Source organism: Medicago truncatula, chromosome 4, assembly GCF_003473485.1.
Source record: "Medicago truncatula cultivar Jemalong A17 chromosome 4, MtrunA17r5.0-ANR, whole genome shotgun sequence".
Lineage (NCBI taxonomy): Eukaryota > Viridiplantae > Streptophyta > Magnoliopsida > Fabales > Fabaceae > Medicago > Medicago truncatula.
The window spans coordinates 53,987,489-54,009,747 of record NC_053045.1 but is presented as its reverse complement, the minus strand read 5'-3'; the positions used below and the strand labels follow the sequence as shown (position 1 = coordinate 54,009,747).

General features: G+C 34.0%; 2 protein-coding genes and 2 pseudogenes across 2 annotated transcripts; 1 reads left to right on the top strand and 3 right to left on the bottom strand.

Moving 5' to 3' along the window:
* Window positions 1-363: 363 nt before the first annotated feature.
* LOC11437693 (protein STRICTOSIDINE SYNTHASE-LIKE 12-like) lies at window positions 364-1,930 on the bottom strand (annotated as a pseudogene).
* A 4,594-nt stretch (window positions 1,931-6,524) lies between these two features.
* On the bottom strand, window positions 6,525-8,110 carry LOC11440620 (protein STRICTOSIDINE SYNTHASE-LIKE 12). Its single transcript, XM_003609113.3, has 3 exons — window positions 7,814-8,110; window positions 7,402-7,674; window positions 6,525-7,101 (listed from the first exon to the last, which is right to left on the bottom strand). Exons 1-3 carry the CDS (start codon window positions 8,050-8,052, stop codon window positions 6,633-6,635), a joined length of 981 nt encoding a protein of 326 aa, XP_003609161.1. The 5' UTR covers window positions 8,053-8,110; the 3' UTR covers window positions 6,525-6,632.
* Window positions 8,111-14,885: 6,775 nt separating this feature from the next.
* Window positions 14,886-17,116, bottom strand: LOC11437694 (protein STRICTOSIDINE SYNTHASE-LIKE 12). Its single transcript, XM_003609114.3, has 3 exons — window positions 16,832-17,116; window positions 16,275-16,547; window positions 14,886-15,870 (listed from the first exon to the last, which is right to left on the bottom strand). Exons 1-3 carry the CDS (start codon window positions 17,107-17,109, stop codon window positions 15,375-15,377), a joined length of 1,047 nt encoding a protein of 348 aa, XP_003609162.2. The 5' UTR covers window positions 17,110-17,116; the 3' UTR covers window positions 14,886-15,374.
* Window positions 17,117-19,297: 2,181 nt separating this feature from the next.
* On the top strand, window positions 19,298-22,245 carry LOC11439180 (UPF0481 protein At3g47200-like; annotated as a pseudogene).
* The last annotated feature ends 14 nt before the right edge of the window (window positions 22,246-22,259 follow it).

Here is a 22,259-nt window from a genome sequence, read left to right as displayed (position 1 = left end):
GTGTATAACCACTCATTTCAAATGTTTAGTACTTGGCTCTGTTGCCGTTAGAAAGTAGATGTTCGCTTATTTGTGGCTTTTTATAAGGTCTTTGGCATTTCCACAATCTTAAGCTTATGACTACAAAAGTCTCATTACTTAAACATTCAGTTAGAATTAATTTCTCGAGTATATTTAGTTGTCTATTTTGTCAGAAAAGTATGCTGCCTTTGACTGTGATGCATGAGTTTGCGTATTTAGTTGTCTATTTTGTTAGTCTATGGAAATGGTGATCAAAACAGTATATTTTGCTAGTCTATGTATATGTTTTGAATGCCACTGCCAGTGTATAAAATGACCAATAATTTTCTTTATTTAGTCCTTAGGTAAAAAAAAATTCATAGCCATACAAAGATGGCAACAAGTAAAAAACTCTAGGAAGTAAAAATAATTGCATAAGAAGCAAGCAGGGAGCCACCATAGAGTGTTCCATTGTACTCTTGAACCTCACTAGCTACTTCAGCACCATACTCTTCAACAAGAGAGACAGTCTGTAAAACTATACCATTCTCGGTCACTCTAACACCCGAAGACAAAGTAGAACATCCTATAACACTATTAACTGCAATCCAAAATTGGCCTCTTGAATTCCTCTTTATGTTATCTGGTCTTCCAGCCAGTAGCATGAATAAATCTGAGGAATTTGCTTTTGGTCCTTTCAACCACACTCTCCGAATTCTGTTTGCTAAATATTCACCAACAAGTACAAATGAGCCATCTCTGCTTATTGCTTGGATCATAACTCAATAGGCTTCCTGAATTATCTTCAATGCCACTGGTTAGAGCTGTCTGGAAATCTCTATTAAAAATCAAGTTACGCGCACATTTGTTAGTTGCATGCTCTAATATAAAATGTGTTACTGCCTCCACGATTTTGAAACTAAACAAATGTTTAATCAACCATAAACAATAACATAATTGAACCCTCCAAATTTTTTGAGGAAAGAAAGCAGAAATAGAAGAGAGCATGCGTCACTGATGTTAGGGGTATATTCATAAAGTATTTGAACATATTTTATGATATAATCACTTGAGAGAATATATGAAAACATCTGGTCACGTGTTTATATGTTCTTTTTTCAGTTTATTTCAATATTCTTTTATGAATACATATTATAAGCTGATAATTTATGAGAAAAATTGGTATATAGCTGCAAAGATAATATTGTAAGTAGAGAAAACTATGCTTACTTGAGCTGGAATTTAGTGCTAGCTATGGTAAAATAAATGATTCCAGTGTTTGGGTCTACATCCAAACCATCAGCAGAGACAGTAGAATTGGCTTGTGTCGGTCCAACTAATTGAGTTGCATTCCCACCATTGGGGCCAACCTTAACAAGTCCAAAATAAGCATCAGCTACATATAAATCGTTTGTTTGATGATTGAAACCCAATCCTAATGGCCTCCCACATGTTGGTTGGAGCGCTGAGAATTCAGCAAGGCCATCACAGACCGTCTTGTTCCTGAACCAAAAAATAAAAAACAATTACTTTTTACTATCATTTTCTGTTTTTACTTCTATTTATAAAAATAAATTACTAAGTAAATGGTCACTTGATTCATGTTAGGGTAATAGCTGATGAATGATTTTTATATTTACCTGTTGAGAGAAGTGTAAGCATATTCCTTGAAACCTTCACTTGGACCAACATATTTGAAAATTCTTCCATCAGAAGAAGTAACATAAGGTCCTCCACCATTTCTATCAAATGCAAGTGACTCAGGTCCTGTCACTGGTGGTGGTAGCTGAAGCTTATTCAGTAATATGGCTACTGATGATGGAGAACACAGTAGAAAGATAGCAAGAGTGGCAGTGACAACCATCACCATAGAATTATTAATGTTCAACATTATTATTGCCAATAACGAGTTAATTTTATTTTTGATGTAAGGTGCGAATTATAACTAGAACCAAGTAATGTATTTATAGGCATGTTGGCATCATTACAAGCATGCAATGCAATAGGTAGAAAATGTGATGCCAACTTGATTAACCTAGTGAAAAGGGCACGCAAATTAGGCAACATTTCTCCTTAAAAAAAAATAAAAAAATCATAGTTTGATAGAAGTGACTCCAAAGGTGCAATCCAACTTTGGTATTTAAGTGGGGTCCACGATGCTACATCATTTTCAAGCAACTTATCTATTTTTTTTTTTTTTACTCTAATGATACAACTCTTAGGAACTCATATAGTGTATGGAGTTCAATCTCTCATTCCTGTCAGGGATCGAGTAGATTAACGGATAAGAATATGAAATTCAGGGACGGAGATGGAGAGGGTGAAATCCATCCCCACCCCATTATCATGCGTACAATACAACTTCAAGCTTATATCAATTTTTTTGAGCTTACTTAAAAAGAGTATTTCTTCTAACATTTCATCTAATCTTAATCTTAATATTAATCTTCTTATATATTAAAGTTAACTCGTAAGCCCTAATTTTAACCTAAACCCTATTGCATAATTTTACTGTTTTAACCCTAATGCTCACACCTAATCTCCTATTTTCATGAACAACCCTAATGCTCACATCTAATCTTCTATTTTCATGAACAAAGCAAATCGGCATCGCTTTATTTCCCTTATTTCTTCAAAACAAATCGCCCTATTTCTTCAAAAAAACAAATCGCCCTATTGGAATTAAAGGGTTTTGAAAGATTATAGCAACATTTTTTTTTGTTAATATTACACTTTTCATCCAAATTAGAACTGAACTCTCTTTGTTAAATATCTACCACAAAATGCACCAGAATTTTGCAATCTATATAAACAGATGGAAGAAACATTTCAACAAACAGTTAAAGGATATCATTTACGGTAAAGGCCAAATATTCGATAAAAGGAAAATTATTTAAATAAAACATTTTACATGTTGAGGTTAAGAATGAGCTATTTTTAGGTACATAATATAACATTAACATATAATTTTTACAAAAGAATGAAGTAACATTTTGTCAAAAAAAAATAAAAAAAATAGATGAAGTAACATACCAATAATATAACATTGACATATAATTTTAACAAAAGAATGAAGTAACACACAATTGATAAAAATTAATATTTTTAAGGTGAATAAGTGTGGTGTCTGAGGTTCGAATTCCAACATCTGCATATATTTAGGACCACATATTTCATTCTCTTTGATATGCATTGATATTTATTTTTATCTACTACATCTACGATGTATATGACCCGTGCAGCAGCACGGATGGAAAGTCTAATTAATAAATAAAAATGGAACAAAGTCTCCAAGCTAACCCTAGACAACCAAATCTAATTTCTCTCTTAATAGAAAACCCTAGCCTACCTAAAATATAACCAAGTTTACTATTTGGCCTAATTTGAATTTGAATAACATAACCCTATCCTACCTAAATTGAATATGAATTGACAAACAATCATCTATGATCCACTTCCAAATTTAAAAAAGAACGGCGCCTAACACTAATTAGATTATAAGCATCCTAAATGTAAGGGAAATTAAAGATACCCTCGGTAAAGTAAGGATCTTCTCTATTTTCATAAAATAAATGGAGAATGCAATTTAAACTATTGCAAAAGAATCTTTTGATTAAAAAAAATTAATAATCAGTTTTCAATTTAAATAAAAAATTAAATTTGTATTATAAAATAAAACAAATTATTATTTAAAAAAAAAAAATCAAGGTAAGACCCTCACTTTATCCCTCGCAAAGCTAGTTGTAAATTGATGTGACGTCACATCATTATGAAGTTTGTGTTGACTGAACCTTTTTGTCTCCGGTTATTCCAAGAGCACTCTCACTTTTTGACAAAGCCTTTGTGAGGGGTTTGGCCCTCGCATATTTGGCAGGGGTTATATCCATCGGATAACACCTACGTCGATCATTTTTGCGAGGGATCTTTTAGTTGTAGTAGTTAATTCAAGTTTACATTAGTGGTAATCATGCTTAGTTGATTAATCACATCTTGTTTTAGTTTGTTTTGAAGTTTGTTACAAGTTTTTTAGAGTTTTAGAAAATAAGAGTTAGGGTTGTTACTTTACTTGTGCTTCAAGTAACCTAACACTTGCTTGTATATAAGCTCATTCCTTGTACATTTTTCACAGTAGAATCAATAATACAATTACATTCTTCAATTCTATAATCTTTCTCTTTTCTCATTCTCTCTAAATCACATAATCACAAAACCTGTCAAAACCTTAGAAACACAAAACTGCTTCTGGTTTTATTGCTTGTGTGACAAGCATTTAAGTGCTGCGCTAACAGGATCATGCCCCTCATTTAGCTCCTAGCAATTTCTTGTTTACCAGGGCTTTGTTACTTTTCCCATGGGTTCTTTCCCCAGCAAATTAAAGATTTTAGGAAAGTGACATTTTCCACATAAATTTTTTCCTTTATTTCTTTTCTTGGTTCCTTAACAAGTACTCCCTCCATCTTCCTTAAAAAAAAAAAGTACTCTCTCCATCTCAAATTAGATGTCCTATTTATTTTTATTTGTCTCAAACTATTTGTTTCTCTTTTATACTATCAATACAATATTTATTATTTTTTTCACTAATATACCACTATTTATTGTATTTCAATTATCTAACTAATTCACTGACTATAATTAATAAGGGATGGTTGTTCTTGATTCAATTTTTTTATAATTTAATTATTTATTTTAAAGTTAATTGTTATATTAATTATTATATTAATTCTTTTATGTTGTTAAAAATAAAATAAAATGGTGATGATTATGATTAAGTTCCCTCGATCATCAAGAGTTGTTCTTGTGCGCCCTTGCTATGTTCCCTTCAGGGTAATTTAAGAGCTTCTTATCATCTTTTTGTTCATGTTTTTATGTTTTGCAAATGAAGATCTTGTGCTACTCAGAACTACTATTGATACTGTATTTATGATTTCTATTTTTTAATCAAGCTTGGGATGCTCCATTTTTCGTACCTGTCTGTATGTATTAAGTATCAACACATTTGTACTGCTTTTCTCATGATACAAAAGAACACTAAATTCTTTGGATACACTTTTGTTTTGTGTTTTTCAAATTACACAGTCAGTTAAATAAATAACTAGCTATAGTACCTCAAAATATTTTTGTAAATCATGAACCTTCAGGACAGTCTGTCTTTTGATTGTGCTTTATACTTCACATATAGTTTGTTTCATGTCTTATATGTAGAAGATTAAGATTTGTGTGAAAGGGGAGCAACATTTAGGGGCGACCAGCATAGGTGCCATAGGTCAGGATGTTAATACCGTGAACCTTATTAAGGGAGAAACCACTGTTATCAAACGCTGAACAATAGTGCTATGTTAAAATTCTGTTACGCGACATGCTATTTAGGTTCACATTGAACCTTTTTCCTGCTACAGGGGCGCTACTATGAATCTTATTTGACAAAGTTTTTTACAAAATAGCGTATCACGGAAAAAGAGCAATATGTTCAAATTCTCTTATGCTATAAGACTAACGCTGCTATAGCAGTTGTTTGACAACACTCGGAGAAATGAACCAAATGATGCCAACTTTTTTATGGAGATCGGCATTATTTTTTTTATTAAGTTAGGAAGGAATAGAAATTTTATTTTCTGATTAAAATTATCAACAAATTATTACCTAATATTATATGTTGAACTTTAAGTCAGTATATTTTTACATTTATGATTGTGTTCTTGTAGAGACTGTGACAACCTATTAGAACTTCGAATGAAGATGGGAAAGGTTGATACCAACATGACATGATTGAAGAGACAGGAAAAATGAAAGCAAAAAGGAATGACAACAATAAAATGGACATTTCTGCTATATATGCTGCCAAAGGTAACCAAAATATCATTCATTGTTCTGAAACATGAATTAATTTTCACAGGTTGAACTTCTTAGTTCTGTGTTGAACATTTCTGGTTGCAGGCCTCTCTAATACAAAATTTGAAGAGATTTCTTCACCAAAGGTGAATATGTAAAGGGAAAGTCATAAAGAAAACAATAACACATGTTAAGGAATTGTTGTTTACAGCTTTAGTTTTCTGTTTAATGAATTAATTCTTAATTTTACTGGTTTTCATGTGAGCCTTGCAGCAGGGATATAGTAAGTAAACATTCATTTCAATACTTGGTTGTTGCCTTTAGAGAGTAGAGGTTCACTTGGGCTAAAACATCTTTTGTCATGTCATGTGAAGTTAGTTGTTACTTACTTTTGTCCATTTAAGCTCTTTGGCATATACACAATCTTGATTTTATGAGTACAGAAGTCTTGTTATTTAATCATTCCGTTAGAATTGATTTCTTGAGGATTTATTTGCCTGTTTTAGTAAGAATTAATTTATTGAGGATTTAGTTGTCTATTTTGTTAATCTATGTAAATGATCAGAAAAATATATATTGTTAGCTATATAAATGTTTTTGAGTGCCACTGCGGGTGTATAATATGATCAATAACTTTGTACCAAAAAAAAAAAAATATATATATATATATATATATGATCAATAATTTTCTTTATTTAGTCCTTAGGTAATTTTCTTTATTTTGTCCTTAGGTAATTTTCTTTATTTAGTCCTTAGGTAATTTTATTTTATAGCCATACAAAGATGGCAACAAGTAAAAAACTCTAGGGAGTAAAAATGATTGCATAAGAAGCAAGCAGGGAGCCACCATAGAGTGTTCCATTGTACTCTTGAACCTCACTAGCCGCTTCAAGACCATACTCCTCAACAAGAGACACAATCTGTAAAACTATACCATTCTCGGTCACTCTAACGCCCGAAGACAAAGTAACAGTATTAACTGCAATCCAAAATTGGCCTCTTGAATTCCTCTTTATGTTATCTGGTCTTCCAGCAAGTAACATGAATAAATCTGACGAATTTGCTTTTGGTCCTTTCAACCACACTCTCCGAATTCTGTTTGCAAAATATTCACTAACAAGTACAAATGAGCCATCTCCGCTTACTGCCACCCCAGATGCAAATGTAAGATTTCTCAGAAACACTGTTGTCTGGTTGTTGCTTGGATCATAACTCAATAGGCTTCCTGAATTATCTCCAATGCCACCGGTTAGCAGCGCTGTCGGGAAATCTCTATTAAAAATCAAGTTAAGTGCACATTTGTTAGTTGCATGCACTAATATAAAATGTGCTACTGCATCCATGATTTTGAAACTAAACAAATGTTTAATCAACCATAAACAATAACATAATTGAACCCTCCAAATTATTTGAGGAAAGAAAGCAGAAATAGAAAAGAACATGCGTCACCGATGTTAGGGGTATATTTATAAGGTATTTGAACATATTTTTATAATATAAGCTGATAATTTATGAGAAGAATTGGTATATAGCTGCAAAGACAATATTGTAAGTAGAGAAAACTATGCTTACTTGGGCTGGAATTTAGTGCTAGCTATGGTAAAATAAACGATTCCAGTGTTTGAGTCTACATCCAAACCATTAGCAAACACAGTAGAGTTAGATTGTGCAGGTCCAACTAATTGGGTTGCTTTCCCTCCATTGGGGCCAACCTTTACAAGCCCGTAATAACCATCGGCTGCATACAAATCTCCTGTTTGATGATTGAAACCCAATCCTAATGGCCTTCCACATATTGCTTGGATATTTGAGAAGTCGGAAAATCCATCACAGATTGTCCTGTTCCTGAACCAAATATAAAAACAATCATTTTTTACTTTCATTTTAGTATGTTTTTACTTTTTATTTATAAAAATAAATTACTAAGTAAATGGTCACTTGATTCATGTTAGGGTAATAGTTGATGAATGATTTATATATTTACCTATTGGGAGAAGTGTAAGCATATTCCTTGAAACCTTCACTTGGACCAACATATTTAAAAATTCTTCCATCAGAAGAAGTAACATAAGGTCCTCCACCGTTTCTATCAAATGCAAGTGCCTCAGGTCCTATCACTGGTGGTGGCAGCTGAAGCTTGTTCAGTAATATGGCTACCGATGATGGAGAACACAGTAGAAAGATAGCAAGAAGAATAACAGTGACAACCATCGACTTCGACATGGTATTATTACTGCCAATAACAAGTTAATTTTATTTTTTATGTAAGGTGCGAATTCTAACTAGAACTAAGTAATGTATTTATAGGCATCATTACAAGCATGCAATACAATGGGTGGAAAATGTGATGCCAACTTGATTAACCTAGTGAAAAGGGCACGCAAATTACGCAACATTTCTCCTTAAAAAAGAAAAAAAAAATTCATAGTTTGATAGAAGTGACTCCAAAGGTGCAATCCAACTTTGGTATTTTAAGTGGGGTCCATGATGCTCCATCATCTTGAAGTAATTTATCCTTCTTTCTTACTCTAATGATACAACTCTTCCCGGAAAATTGTTGTATACACATTTTCTTAGGCTGAAAAACACATGTAAATAACTGCCGAATTACGGAATCGGCTGCAGTTAACTATCGAAGAAAACTTCGGTAGTTAACTGCCGAAGAAACTTTAAATCTGTTTTTTTTTTTTACAAAAATCATAAATTATCATTATTAATATTTATTGATTTTGAATGTTTCAATCATTATTTTGATACGTTTCAAACAATTGGAGTATTATGAAAAATTCATATAAACCTTCCAAAATCCCCAAAAATCCTCCTCCAATACAATTTTTTAGTTCCCCCAAATGAGGGGGTTTAGTATTATGAAGAAAAGTTAACCCCCAAAACCCTCCCCTCTCATTTTCCTCTATTTCTTCCACTTGCTCATTCCTTTTTTCCCAAGACTTCCCCTTCAAACTTGCAAACAAAACCTAAAGTAATAAACGAAACCTTACGTGTCACCCTTTGCAATAGTGGGAAGGGAGTTACTTCCGCTTTTGGTGGCAAACAAGTTGGAAAAGTTGAAAATCATTAAAACTTCGTGTGTTTCTTGCATTGACTTTTTCGTAAATTTTAGCATTTTTCTTTTTAAATTCAAAATCCAATAAATTTAAGAGGGTTTCACCCGTGTCTTATGTTATCCTTGATTGATGAGGCATCTTTTCAGAAAAAATGTGACTGCGCTGTCTTATTAATAATCAATTTTCAATTTTATTAAAAAATTAAATTCGTATTACAAAATAAATTAAATTATTATTATTTTAAAATAAAGACCAATGTAAGGCCCTTGCTTTGTCCCTCGCAAAGGCAGGCAAACTGATGTGATGTCACATAGTCTGAAGTGTGTCAGTTTTATCGAACCGTTTTACTATAACTTATGTCACATAGGACCCTTGAAAATTGTAGTGATTTAATAATACCTTGAAATTTTAAAAACATGACATTTTCCACATAATTTTTTTCTTTTATTTCTTTTCTTGTTTCCTTAACAAGTACTCTTTTTTTTTTTTTATCCTGTATTCATTTATTATTTCTATTTAATTCAAGCTTGGGATACTCCATTTTTGTACCTGTCTCTATGTATTAAGTATCAACATATTTATCCTCGTGAGCTTAACTCAGTTGGTAGAAACAATGCATAATATATGCAAGATAAAAAAAAAAAAAGTATCAACACATTTATACTGCTTTTCTCATGCAATTTGATGATACAAAAGAACGCTAAATTCTTTGGATACACTTTTGTTGTGTTTTTCCAATTACACAGTCAGTTAAATAAGTAACTAGTAGTATCTCAAAATAATTTTGTAAATAATGAACATTCAGGACAATCTGTCTTTCGATTGTGCTTTATACTTCACATATAGTTTGCTTCATGAAATGGGAGCATCATTTAGGGGCGACCAGCATAGGTACCATTGGTCAGGATGTTAATACCGTGAACCTTATTAAGGAAGAAATAACTGTAACCAAACTCTTATCAATAGTGCTACATTAAAATTATGTTACGCGGCATGCTATTTAGGTTCACAGTGAATATTGTTCCTGCTATTGCGGCGCTACTGTGAACCTTATTCGAGTTTTTTACTAAATAGTGTTTCACGGAAAAAGAGCAATATGTTCTAATTCTCTTAACGCTTTAGTACTGTAATGCTGCTATAACAGCCGTTTGACAACACTGGGAGAAATGAACCAAATAATGCCAACATTTTCGTGGAGATTTGCATTATTTTTTTATGAATTATTATTTTCTGATTAAAATTAACAAAAAATTATTAGCTAACGTTATATGTTAAACTTTAAGTCAGTAGATTTTTACATTTATGATTGTGTTCCTGTAGAGATTATGACAACCCCCTCGGAACTTCGAATGAAGATGGGAAAGGTTGATGATATCAGTGGGACACAAACTCACAAAGTTATAACTAAGAGAATAATGGAGAATTTCTTTGAACACACACTAATTTTATTGTCGAAGACTTGATGATACAATATGGTACAAGCATGTGCCTTTTATAGGCTCTTAAACTTAATGTCGGTTACTAGATTTTTCTAGCTATGGATGGTGCTAGATTATTCCTATAGAGGTGGTGTACAATCAGCACTAGATTATTCTTTTGGTTACAAGATTATTCTAGGGGGTGCTACATAATATAGATATTTTTAACTCTTAATGACAAAGAGTAACTCCAAGCTTCTATACTCTTCTAGATATTTCTTGATTTAATTTCTAACATTGCCTCCCTTAAATCAAGCTTTCATCATTCCAAGCATTTTCTTCAATTTGTAAAATGACTCAATCTTCAATGGCTTTGTAAAAATATCTGCAATTTGCTCTTCAGTGGGACAGTACTCGATCACCACTTCTTTCTCAGCAATTAACTCTCGTATCTTGTGAAACCGGATGTCAATATGCTTGGACCGTCCATGAAAAACTGGATTTTTGCTCAATGCAATTGCTGACTTGTTATCACAATATATCTTTGTAGGAGTGTTCTGCTCATGATGCATCACTTCTAAAATTCTTCTCAGCCACACTGTTTGAGTAGCACAACTGGTTGCTGCTATATATTCTGCTTCTGCTGTTGAAAGAGCGACCACAGGTTGTTTCTTCGAAGACCATGATATTGCACTGGTTCCTAGATGAAATGCGTACCCTGACGTGCTTTTTCTTGTTTCTGTATCTCCTGCCCAATCACTATCTGTATATCCAACAAGCTTCACATCACTATTATTACCATAAAAAATTCCTTCGGTCAGAGTACCTTTAATATAACGAAGAATCCTCTTGGCTCCTTGCAAGTGACTAACACACGGATCCTCCATGTATCTGCTAAGTAAAATAACTCCATATACTATATATGGCCTTGTTGCAGTCAAATATCTCAAACTTCCAATCAAACTTTTGTAATGAGTTGAGTCTACCCTTTTACCATCGCTTTCTCTTGTCAGCTTCAACTTTTCTTCAACCGGCGTGGAAATTGGCTTTGAATGCTCCATCTTGAATTTCTTCAAAATATCACTTGCATACTTCTTCTGAGAGATAAAGATTCCATCCTTCTGTTGAATGACCTCAATGTCGAGAAAATAGGACATCAGGCCCAAATCTGTCATTTCAAAATAACTTATCATAGCCTCCCTGAATTCAGCGATCATCTTTGAATTGTTACCGGTGAATATCAGATCATCAACATAGAGGCACACAATAAGAACATCTCCAGGATCAATGAATTTGATGTAGAGTGTGTGCTCGAATGGACATCTCTGAAAGCCGTTTTGAATAAAATAAGAATCAATCTTTTTGTACCATGCTCTTGGCGCCTGCTTCAAGCCATACAATGCTTTCTTCAATCTATATACTTTATCCTCCTTTCCTCTAACCACATATCCTGCAGGCTGCTCAACATACACTTCTTCTTCCAAAGTACCATTAAGAAATGCAGACTTAACATCCATTTGATGTATTTTCCAGTTATTTTGAGCTGAGAGTGAAATAAGCATGCGAATTGTATCTAATCTCGCAACAGGAGCAAATACTTCAAAATAATCAATACCTGGTTTTTGTTTGTAGCCTTTAGCCACCAGCCTCGCTTTATAGCGATCAATCTCACCACTGGGTTTGTACTTTGTCTTGTACACCCACTTCACTCCTATTGGCTTCTTGTCTGGTGGTAATTCAGTCAGCTCCCATGTTTTATTCTTCTCAATTGCATTGATTTCTTCATCCATAGCTTTTATCCAATTTTCATCACGCGAGGCTTCTTCAAAAGTAATTGGCTCACAATCTGCAAACAAAGCAAAGTTAATGATCTCTTCATCAGATGGGTCATTGTCGGTACCCAAAACACAATCTTGTAGTCGAGCTGGTAATCTTCGATTCCTTTTTTCTCTGTTCGATGTTTCTGGCTCATCAGGCTCATCAGGTGTTGTATCTACATGCTCATCTTCCTCTTCATAATCATTTGGAGTTACAATCGGCTCCTTTTGTGACTTTGATGACCAATTCCACATTCCTCCTTCATCAAATGTCACATCTCTACTGATGATCACCTTCTTGGTCTCTGGATTGTAAAGCTTATAGGCCTTTGAATTTGAGCAGTAGCCAATAAAAATACATCTCTCGCCTTTATCATCTAACTTCTTTCTTATTTGATCTGGTACATGAGCATAAGCAATACATCCAAAAACTCTGAGGTGCCTGATTGAGGGCCTCCTTCCACTCCATGCTTCTTCGGGAGTCTTCTCTTGAACACTTTTTGTTGGACATCTGTTCAAAATATAAACTGCAGTAGCAACTGCTTCTGCCCAAAATTCCTTTGGCATTTGTTTGGCTTTCAGCATACATCTCACCATATCCATGATTGTTCTGTTCTTCCTTTCAGCTACTCCATTTTGTTGAGGAGTATATCTTGTTGTCAATTGATGTTGGATTCCATGTTGCTCAAAGAAATCTGTGCCGACGAGGTATTCTTGGCCTCTGTCTGTTCTTAGTGCTTTGATTGGACAACCACTTTGTTTTTCTACGAACGCTTTGAATGTCTTGAAGGAATCAACAGCTTCTGATTTCTGCTTTAGAAAATATACCCATGCCTTTCTGCTAAAATCATCAATGTAAGTAATAAAATGCCTGCATCCACCAGGTGTTGGTATTTCAATCGAGCACAAATCTGAATGAACGATCTCCAAGAGTTTCTTTGCTCTCTAAGACTTTCCGGTTGGAAATGATTCTCTATGCTTCTTTCCCATTTGACATGTCTCGCATACACCACTTGGAATTTTCACAACAGGCAAACCAGAAACATATTCTTTTCGTGACAGATAATTCAATCCAGAAAAATGAAAGTGACCAAATCTCATGTGCCACAACCAATCATCATTTGGAATTATTGAACTCAAGCACGAAAATTGATCATGTTGAATTCTTAGAGGGAATAGGCGGTTAGGAGACATTTTTACCTTTGTGATGAATCTCCCATTTCCATCAATCAACGTGCAATAATCTTTGTGAATCTGCATGTTGTAATCTTTCTCAGACAGCTGTCCCATGCTTAAGAGATTGTGATGAAGACCAGGAGCATAGAAAACATCACCAATAAAATTTTGCGATCCATCTTTCAATCTGATAGCAATTTGGCCTTTCCCCTCAATTGGAATATTTGAATTATTTCCAAACTTCACGGTAGATTTTACCGTTTCGTCCAGAGAAGAAAATAATTCCTTTTTCCCACACATGTGATTACTACACCCGGTGTCCAAATACCAAATATTTTCTTCTTCTGAAAGTGTATTGCTTGCTAAAAATAAACTATGTTGATTTTGAGAAGACTCACCAAAATGTTGATATGAATTCTCTGCCATATTTGCTTGATGTTTATATCTGCAGTCAGCTGCTTTGTGCCCATACTTTCCACAATTAAAACAACCATTATTTGTTCTCTCTTGGTTGTAATAACCTCTTCCTCTGCCACGGTTATTGGAACCAAAGTTGTTTCCACCTTTTCCTTGATGGGATGGATTGAAATTGTTGTAATTGTTGTCTCTCCATTGGTTGAAGTTGCCACGTCCTCTTCCTCTAAAGCTTCCTCGACCTCTTCCTCTGAAATTTCCTCTTCCTCCATTGTTGAAATTGTCACGAGTTCTGGCTTCACCCATCTGACTGGATTCAGCAACGTTGTTGAGGTTCACCTGGCTCTTCAAGGCTTCCTCCTTTACTTTTTCAGTCTTCTCCAATATTCGGTTGACATGGCTTTCAATGCTTCCCTGCAACTCTGCTACCGACAAGGTATCGATATCATGGGACTCCAATATCGTAGTCACCACATGATCATATTTCATCGGCATGGTGCGTAGAATTTTCTCCACCACCTTGCTATCTTGAATATCTTCTCCATACACTCTCATTTTGTTGACAAGATTTATAACACGAGTAAAATATTGATCCACTGTTTCAGAACTGGACATTTCATACCTTTCGTATTCTCTACGCAGAGACTGCAGCTTTGATTTCTGAGCTTTCTCTACTCCTTTATGTGACAACTTCAATATGTCCCACGCTTCTTTCGAAGTCTTCGCATTTGCTATTTTGCCGAAAATTGAGTAATCTATTCCTTGAAGAATTTGTGATAGTGCCAGCTGGTCCCTTCTACGAGCAAGTTCATCAGCTCCTTGTTGCAAACCAGACTCCACATAGCTCCAGATGTTGTGAGCTTTAAGATGTGTTGTCATCATAAATTCCCAATAATTGAAATCTAATTCAGAATTCAATTTAGGACCGGACCAAACGATATTGAAATTATTGTTTGACATATCTTTCTCAGAATATGCTTACAATAATTTCGACACAATGAGAACTCTTTTGTTCCTCACACACTTAGACTATTTTTGACACTGACACTTGCAGGACCTAACCTGCTCTGATACCAATTTGATATCAGTGGGACACAAACTCACAAAGTTATAACTAAGAGAACAATGGAGAATTTCTTTGAACACACACTAATTTTATTGTCGAAGACTTGATGATACAATATGGTACAAGCATGTGCCTTTTATAGGCTCTTAAACTTAATGTCGGTTACTAGATTTTTCTAGCTATGGATGGTGCTAGATTATTCCTATAGAGGTGGTGTACAATCAGCACTAGATTATTCTTTTGGTTACAAGATTATTCTAGGTGGTGCTACATAATATAGATATTTTTAACTCTTAATGACAAAGAGTAACTCCAAGCTTCTATACTCTTCTAGATATTTCTTGATTTAATTTCTAACAGTTGATACCAACATGACATGATTGAAGAGACAGGAAAAATGAAAGCAAAAAGGAATGACAACAATAAAATGGACATTTCTGCTATATATGCTTCCAAAGGTAACCAAAATATCATTCATTGTTCTGAAACATGAATTAATTTTCACAGGTTGAACTTCTTAGTTCTGTGTTGAACATTTCTGGTTGCAGGCCACTCTAATACAAAAGATAGAAATGAGTAAAAAAAAACTCTACGAAGTAAAAGAGGTTGCATAAGAAGCAAGCAGGGAGCCACCATAGAGTGTTCCATTGTACTCTTGAACCTCACTAGCCGCTTCAGGACCATACTCTTCTACAAGAGACACAATCTGTAAAACTAAACCATTTTCATTCACTCTAACACCTGAAGGCAAAGTAGAACATCCTGGAGATCTTGGTGTCCCTAAAAAACTACTAACTGATATCCAAAATTGGCCTCCCGAATTCCTCTTGATGTTATCTGGTCTTCCGGCAAGTAGCATGAATAATTCTGATGAATTTGCTCTTGGTCCTTTCAGCCAAACTCGCTGAATTCTGTTTGCTAGATATTCACTAACAAGTACAAATGATCCTTCTTTGCTTACTGCCACCCCAGATGGTATTGTAAGATTTCTTAGCAACACTGTTGTTTGGTTGGTGCTTGGATCATATCTCAATAGGCTTCCTGAATTATCTCCACTGCCACTAGCTAGCACTGTCTGGAAATCTCTGTAAAAAATCAAGTGACATGCACATTTGTTACTTGCATGCGCTAATATAATATATGATATAGCTTCCATGATATTGAAATTAAACAAATGTTTAATCAACCATAAACAATAATATAATTGAACCCTCCAAATTATTCGAGGAAAGAAAGCAGAAATAGAAAATAGCAGTCTATTGAGGTGCACCTGTTAAAGTTTATTTATAATTTATTTGAACTTATTTTTATGATATAGGCACTTGAGAGAATATATGAAAATAGCTTGTCACATGTTTATAAGTTTTTTTCAGCTTATTTCAATAATCTTTTCTGAATACATGTTATAAGATGATATTTTATGAGAAGAAATGGGATTTAAGTGCAAAGACAATATTGTAACTTTGTAAGTAGAGAATACTATACTTACTTGAGCTTGTAATTAGTGCTAGCTATGGTAAAATAAACGATTCCAGTGTCCGGATCTACATCCAAACCATCGGCAAACATAGTAGAATTGGCTTGTGTCGGTCCAACTAATTGAGTTGCATTCCCACCATTGGGGCCAACCTTAACAAGTCCAAAATAAGCATCAGCTACATATAAATCGTTTGTTTGATGATTGAAACCCAATCCTAAAGGTCTTCCACATATTGCTTGGACTACTGAGAAGTCAGCAAGGCCATCACAAATTGTTCTATTCCTGAACCAAAAAAATAAAAACCAGTCATTTCTGATTTTCATTTACCGTTTTTACTTTTATTTATAAAATTGTTACATTGTTTTCGATCTATTTCTTGTTTTTAAATAATTTGCACAAAACAACAATTTTATTTTTGTTTTAGGTGCTTTCTAAAAGAACACGGAAAAGAGAAAACAAGATGAATGTTTTGTAACTAAAAGTGAAAAACAAAAAACATTTTTACAAAGTAAAAGATCACTTGATTCATGTTAGGATAATAGTTGATGAATGATTTATATATTTACCTGTTGGGAGCAGTGTAAGCATATTCCTTGAAACCTTCATTTGAACCAACATATTTGAAAATTCTTCCATCAGAAGAAGTAACATAAGGTCCTCCACCATTTCTATCAAATGCAAGTGACTCAGGTCCTGTCAATGGTGGTGGTAGCTGAAGCTTGTTCAGTAATACGGCTACCGATGATGGAGAACACAGTAGAAAGATAGCAAGAAGAATGACACTGACAACCATCGACTTGGACATGGTATTATTGATGTTCAACATGATTATTGTCAATAACATGATTTTATTTTTGATGTAAGGTGTGAATTCTAACTAGAACTAAGTAATGTATTTATAGGCAATATTGGTATCATGCCATGCATGCAGTGCAATAGGTGGAAAATGTTATGCCAACTCATCCTTGATTAACTTAGTGAAAAGAACAAACAAATTAAGCAAGAATTCCCGTCACAAGAAACATTCATAGTTTGTTAGAGCATCTTCAATGGTGTGATCCAACTTTAGTATCTTAAGTGAGGCTTACACTACTACATCATTTGAAGCAACTTACTAATTCTTGTTTCATAATATTTATATGAAAAATAAATTAAAAAATAAAAGAAAGTAAAAAAAGAATTATAACAATTGAAAATTAACGTTAAATACATGAACATGTATAATTAAAAACGATAAAAATAAATAGCATTCTATAATTAGTAAAATTTAAATTTTGTTATACTCACGACCAAAGCGTTCCCATACTCCGCTAAATCTGCTTGAAGTTGTCAATGAACTTCTTTCGGTTGTTGAAATGTCATTATTCATATTATCATAAGAGCAATTAAAGCCACCTCCATATGTATGTTCTTCGTCTTCAACAATCATGTTATGTAAAATGATGCATGTGTATGTTGCATGCTTGAGGGTTTCGATGTGCCATGCTCAAGGGTTTTCATTGTTGCTGCGTGCCTTTACTAGGTTGGGGTAAAGCCCTGGATTGTAATAAAGCTATTTTTTCATTCTTAAAATTTTGACGAGATATCTGTTTACTGCCCAAAATGTGAAAATATGTAAAGGGAAAGTCATAAGGAAAGCATTAGTACACATTCATTGTTAAGGAATACTCCTTTTTTTTTACAGCTTTACTTGTCCATTTATTAATTTTTGGCTCATAGACATTGATGTTTGAACATAATTTTACTGGTTTTCATGTGAGCGTTGCAGAGTTATGGTAAGTGACCATTCATTTCAATGTATAATACTTGGATGTTGCTTTAAGAGAGTGGAGGTTCAATTGAACTAACATCTTTTGTCATTTGAAGTTAGATATTGTATATGTGTGACCTTTTAATGTTTTTGGCATTTACACAATAAGAGCTTATGACTACAGAAGTGTTGTATGATCTCATTATTTAAACATTCTGTTAGAATTAATTTTTTGAGGATTTAGTTGTCTATTTTGCCAGAAAATTGTGCTGCCGTATGAATTTAAGTGTACAGACACACACTGCTACCTAAGCTATATTGGAATGCAATTTTTTTCCCTCTTGATGAAATTGTACCAAGGGTTGTAGCTTTATTGAAGGTTAGTATTTTTTCTTGTTGCATATTTCCTTCTACACTGCATGTTGATCGGTCTGAGTACACATTCAGCCATTTAGTTAGATTGGAAATTTATTCTGAAATAATGATTCTTGAAGTTCGGCACTGGGAAACTAGAAGTTCAGCGCTGAATTTAGTTTTCTTCGAGTCTTTTGACTGAACGTATCAGTTAGTTTTGAAAATGTATAGCATTGTGCGTTGAACCAAAGATAGGGGTCAATTTGACTGAATAGTGTGGGCTGTTTGAATTATGAATTTACTGATGAACTGTCTAGCTGTAAAAGTTCTGATTATTATTTTGTCGATACCATCAAAATCGGTACAAATCCCCTTTGCTTATATAATTTTAGTACGTATAATATGCAACTTTCATTAACACCATCTTCATTAATCAATGCGGTAACCCATTACCATAATTCAAACTAGTTTTTATATTTTCATATTAGGGATTTGCAATTTATACACCATAGATTCAGCACATAATCATCATTCCAGAAAGCATTGAACCTATGTTACATGAAAAATGTTGCATTTACAAGGTTCCTCACCATCTTCTGAAGTTGAATGAAGATGCTTATACACCAAAGTTTATCTCAATAGGTCCTTTTCACAGTCATAATCCAGAAGTAAATCAAGAGAAACAAAAACAAAGCTACTTTCATGCATTTTGGAAACGTTTGTCAAATAAACAAACTTTAGCTTTGGTAGAATATAAAGCTTTTCTTGAAGAAAATAGAGAAAATATTGGTAATTGTTATTCCAAACAAGAACTTCGCAAGGATGAGAAGTTTTTGGAAATGATTTTGTTAGACTCAGTTTTCATAATGGAGTTGTTTTTGAGAAAAGCTAAAGAATCTGAACAGAAAAATGATTTCATGTTTACAACATGGATTACAAAATCACACAAATAGATTTGTTGCTGCTTGAAAATCAAATTCCTATGTTTGTTTTGGAGGAATTACACAAAAGGGTGTTATTAGGTGAAAAGAATGGTTGCAATAGCAATAAGGAAAATTGCCTTAGTTTTATTGATCTTGCTTTTAACTACTTTGAAGATTATTATCCTCAAAAGTTAAGTAAAAAATTGGAGTTGACTCAAAATTGCAAATCTTGCAAACACTTCGCTGATTTGATTAGATATACTTATCTTCCAAGAGAAATTCAAGTTAATGGTATGAATCCATCACAAAGTTTCACACCTTTTAGATCAGAATATGCACTAAGAACAGCTACAAAGTTGAGTGAAGCAGATATTAGATTTGAGAAAGTTCAAGGTTGTAACACCCCGTTACCCAAAAGTAATTAAATAACAATTAATTAAACATCAGAGTTCAACCCAAACGGGCATGCTACACTACGTTTCAAAATTTATTAAATAGAATATAAAAATCCATTTATTAAACACCAATAAAAACATCATTTAAACAGCAGCGGAATGTATTCAACAACATCAAATCATAGTTAAATCCTCCAAAACAACATCTTGGCATAAAGCCTAACAACAAATTCAACCATCATAGGGCCATAACAACAAGTTCCAAAATGAGATACATAAGGAATGAAATACAACAGTTAAAACTCATCCCGAATGTATCAGAGCCCTAGACACGACATTGAGCCACCATCAACTACTCAGGATCACCTGCAAGTTACCCATAGGAAGGGCAACATTTTCAAACAGAAGGGGTGAGATTCACAACAATAGAATATAGATATTAAAATCTTCAATTGAATCTAACACCCTATAAACATCAATTTAACATCTTGCAAATATAAGTATATAATTCACAAGAAACAACAACATCATCAAAATCCATCCATCACAATATGTATATAAATATATATATTCATCAACAACATCATCATCATCAAGGTGGCAACTACAACCAACAACTAAGACTCATGCAAATGACATGACAACACTGCTAAGACAACACCTTAGACTCCTCCATAAATGCAAATATGCATGTGGTACCAGACAGGACCGAAGCTCTCACCGCTTTTGAATGGTTAAAGCATTCATCAGGACCGAAGCCCTCACCGCTGTTGAGCAACTAGTGCTCCAGGACATGAGTCCTCTCCGCTGTTTTATGCATATGCAATGGACCTACTTGTGTATATCTACATACAACTTGACCATGCATACAAACTCCATATGACTCCACTTAAACAACATGTATGGTTAATAAATAAAGCATACATCTCAGTCATCAGCAACAACATCCATTAGAGATCCAATCAATCCAGAAATATGCACAATTAAATATAACTATGCTTAAACAACAATATTCCATCACAACCATTCATGCAAGCAAAACAGCACTCAAAACAGCACAGCTCGCCTCGCGAGCACATCTGCTCGCTATGGCGAGTTCACAAAACCACTTGCTCGCCATGACGAGTTCAAGGCGAACTCGAGGCGAGTGAAAAATAGGTGCTCTCGGGAAAAATGACATTTTCTCACTCAAACCTCAATACTAAGCTCCCTATTCATCTTTTTAACCTAAAACTTGTTCCAGTCATCATTATTATCATCTAGGTACCTCAAACCATCCCCAAAACATCTTATAACAACTTTTCAAAAATCAAGTTTTGTCCAGGCTTGCTCGCCATGGCGAGTTGGTCTGCTCGCGAGGCGAGCGATGAAGTTGCTCACTCGCGAGGCGAAACATGAATGCTCGCGAGGCGAGCGATGAACTTCTGTACGGGCAGAAAACTGGTTTTTCCCAAAAATCCCATTTTTCTTCCAATCACTCCCCAAATTAGTTTACAGATGTAAATTGACTTGCTGTATACATTCAGAGACTATTTCTAACACCAGAACTACATTCTCTACCCCAAAATCATCAATTCTCACAAAACCCATAATTTCCCAATTTTCACCAGAACACTGTTAAACTCAAAATCAGAAATTAAAATATATACTACTGAAGTAAACCTCACCCTTACCTTAGAATTGCAGAAAATGCACAGCAAAAGGATCCTCTTGGTTCTAAGTTGCTCTTCTCTCCCTCTTCTCCCAAAAGTTGGTTTTATGTGAAAACTGCTTCTGACATCTATTCTTTTCCTAACTTCCCTCTTAAAAAAAACTCCCTTTATTTTCTATTAAATATTAAATAACTCCCCAAACTCCTAAATAATTATTATTTCTCACTTAATCCAATTATTATTAAAATAAACCATATAATAAAATAAACACACCACATAAATCACCAAAAATCATATATATATATATATATATACTCCACATAAATCAAAATAATTAAATATATCGACTAGGGCGTTACAAAGGTAGATGCTATTGTGACTTAAAGTTTAAGAAGACACCAATTTTGAGCTGGTTTTTGTGCTTAGGTTGTGTACCAGGTTTTAAATTTGTTGAATCTACGTTACAAATCCCGCATTTGAAAGTAGACCAAGCAACATAATGTGTTCTTAGGAACCTCATCGCGTTTGAACAATGTCACTATTCAAACCAACCTTTCATATGGAACTATGTTTCTTTAATTGATTCTTTCATTCATACACATGAAAATGTTGAGTTGTTGGTTGACACAGAAATCATTAGCCATGAACTTGGAAGTCATGCAGAATTGGCAACATTGGTTAATGGTCTTTGCAAATATGTTGTGGTGACATCAAATTGTTAATGGAAAGATCATTAAGGAAATGAATGAACATTATAATAACTGGTGGAAACATTATATGGGAATGTTAAGGTCAGTGTACTTTCGTGATCCTCGGAGGCTTAGTTCAACTGTTGTGGGAATTGCTATTTTCTTATTTGCTGTTGTCAATTTTCTTAGAGTTATTGGTGCAGTTCGTCTGAAGTAATTAATTTTTAGTAC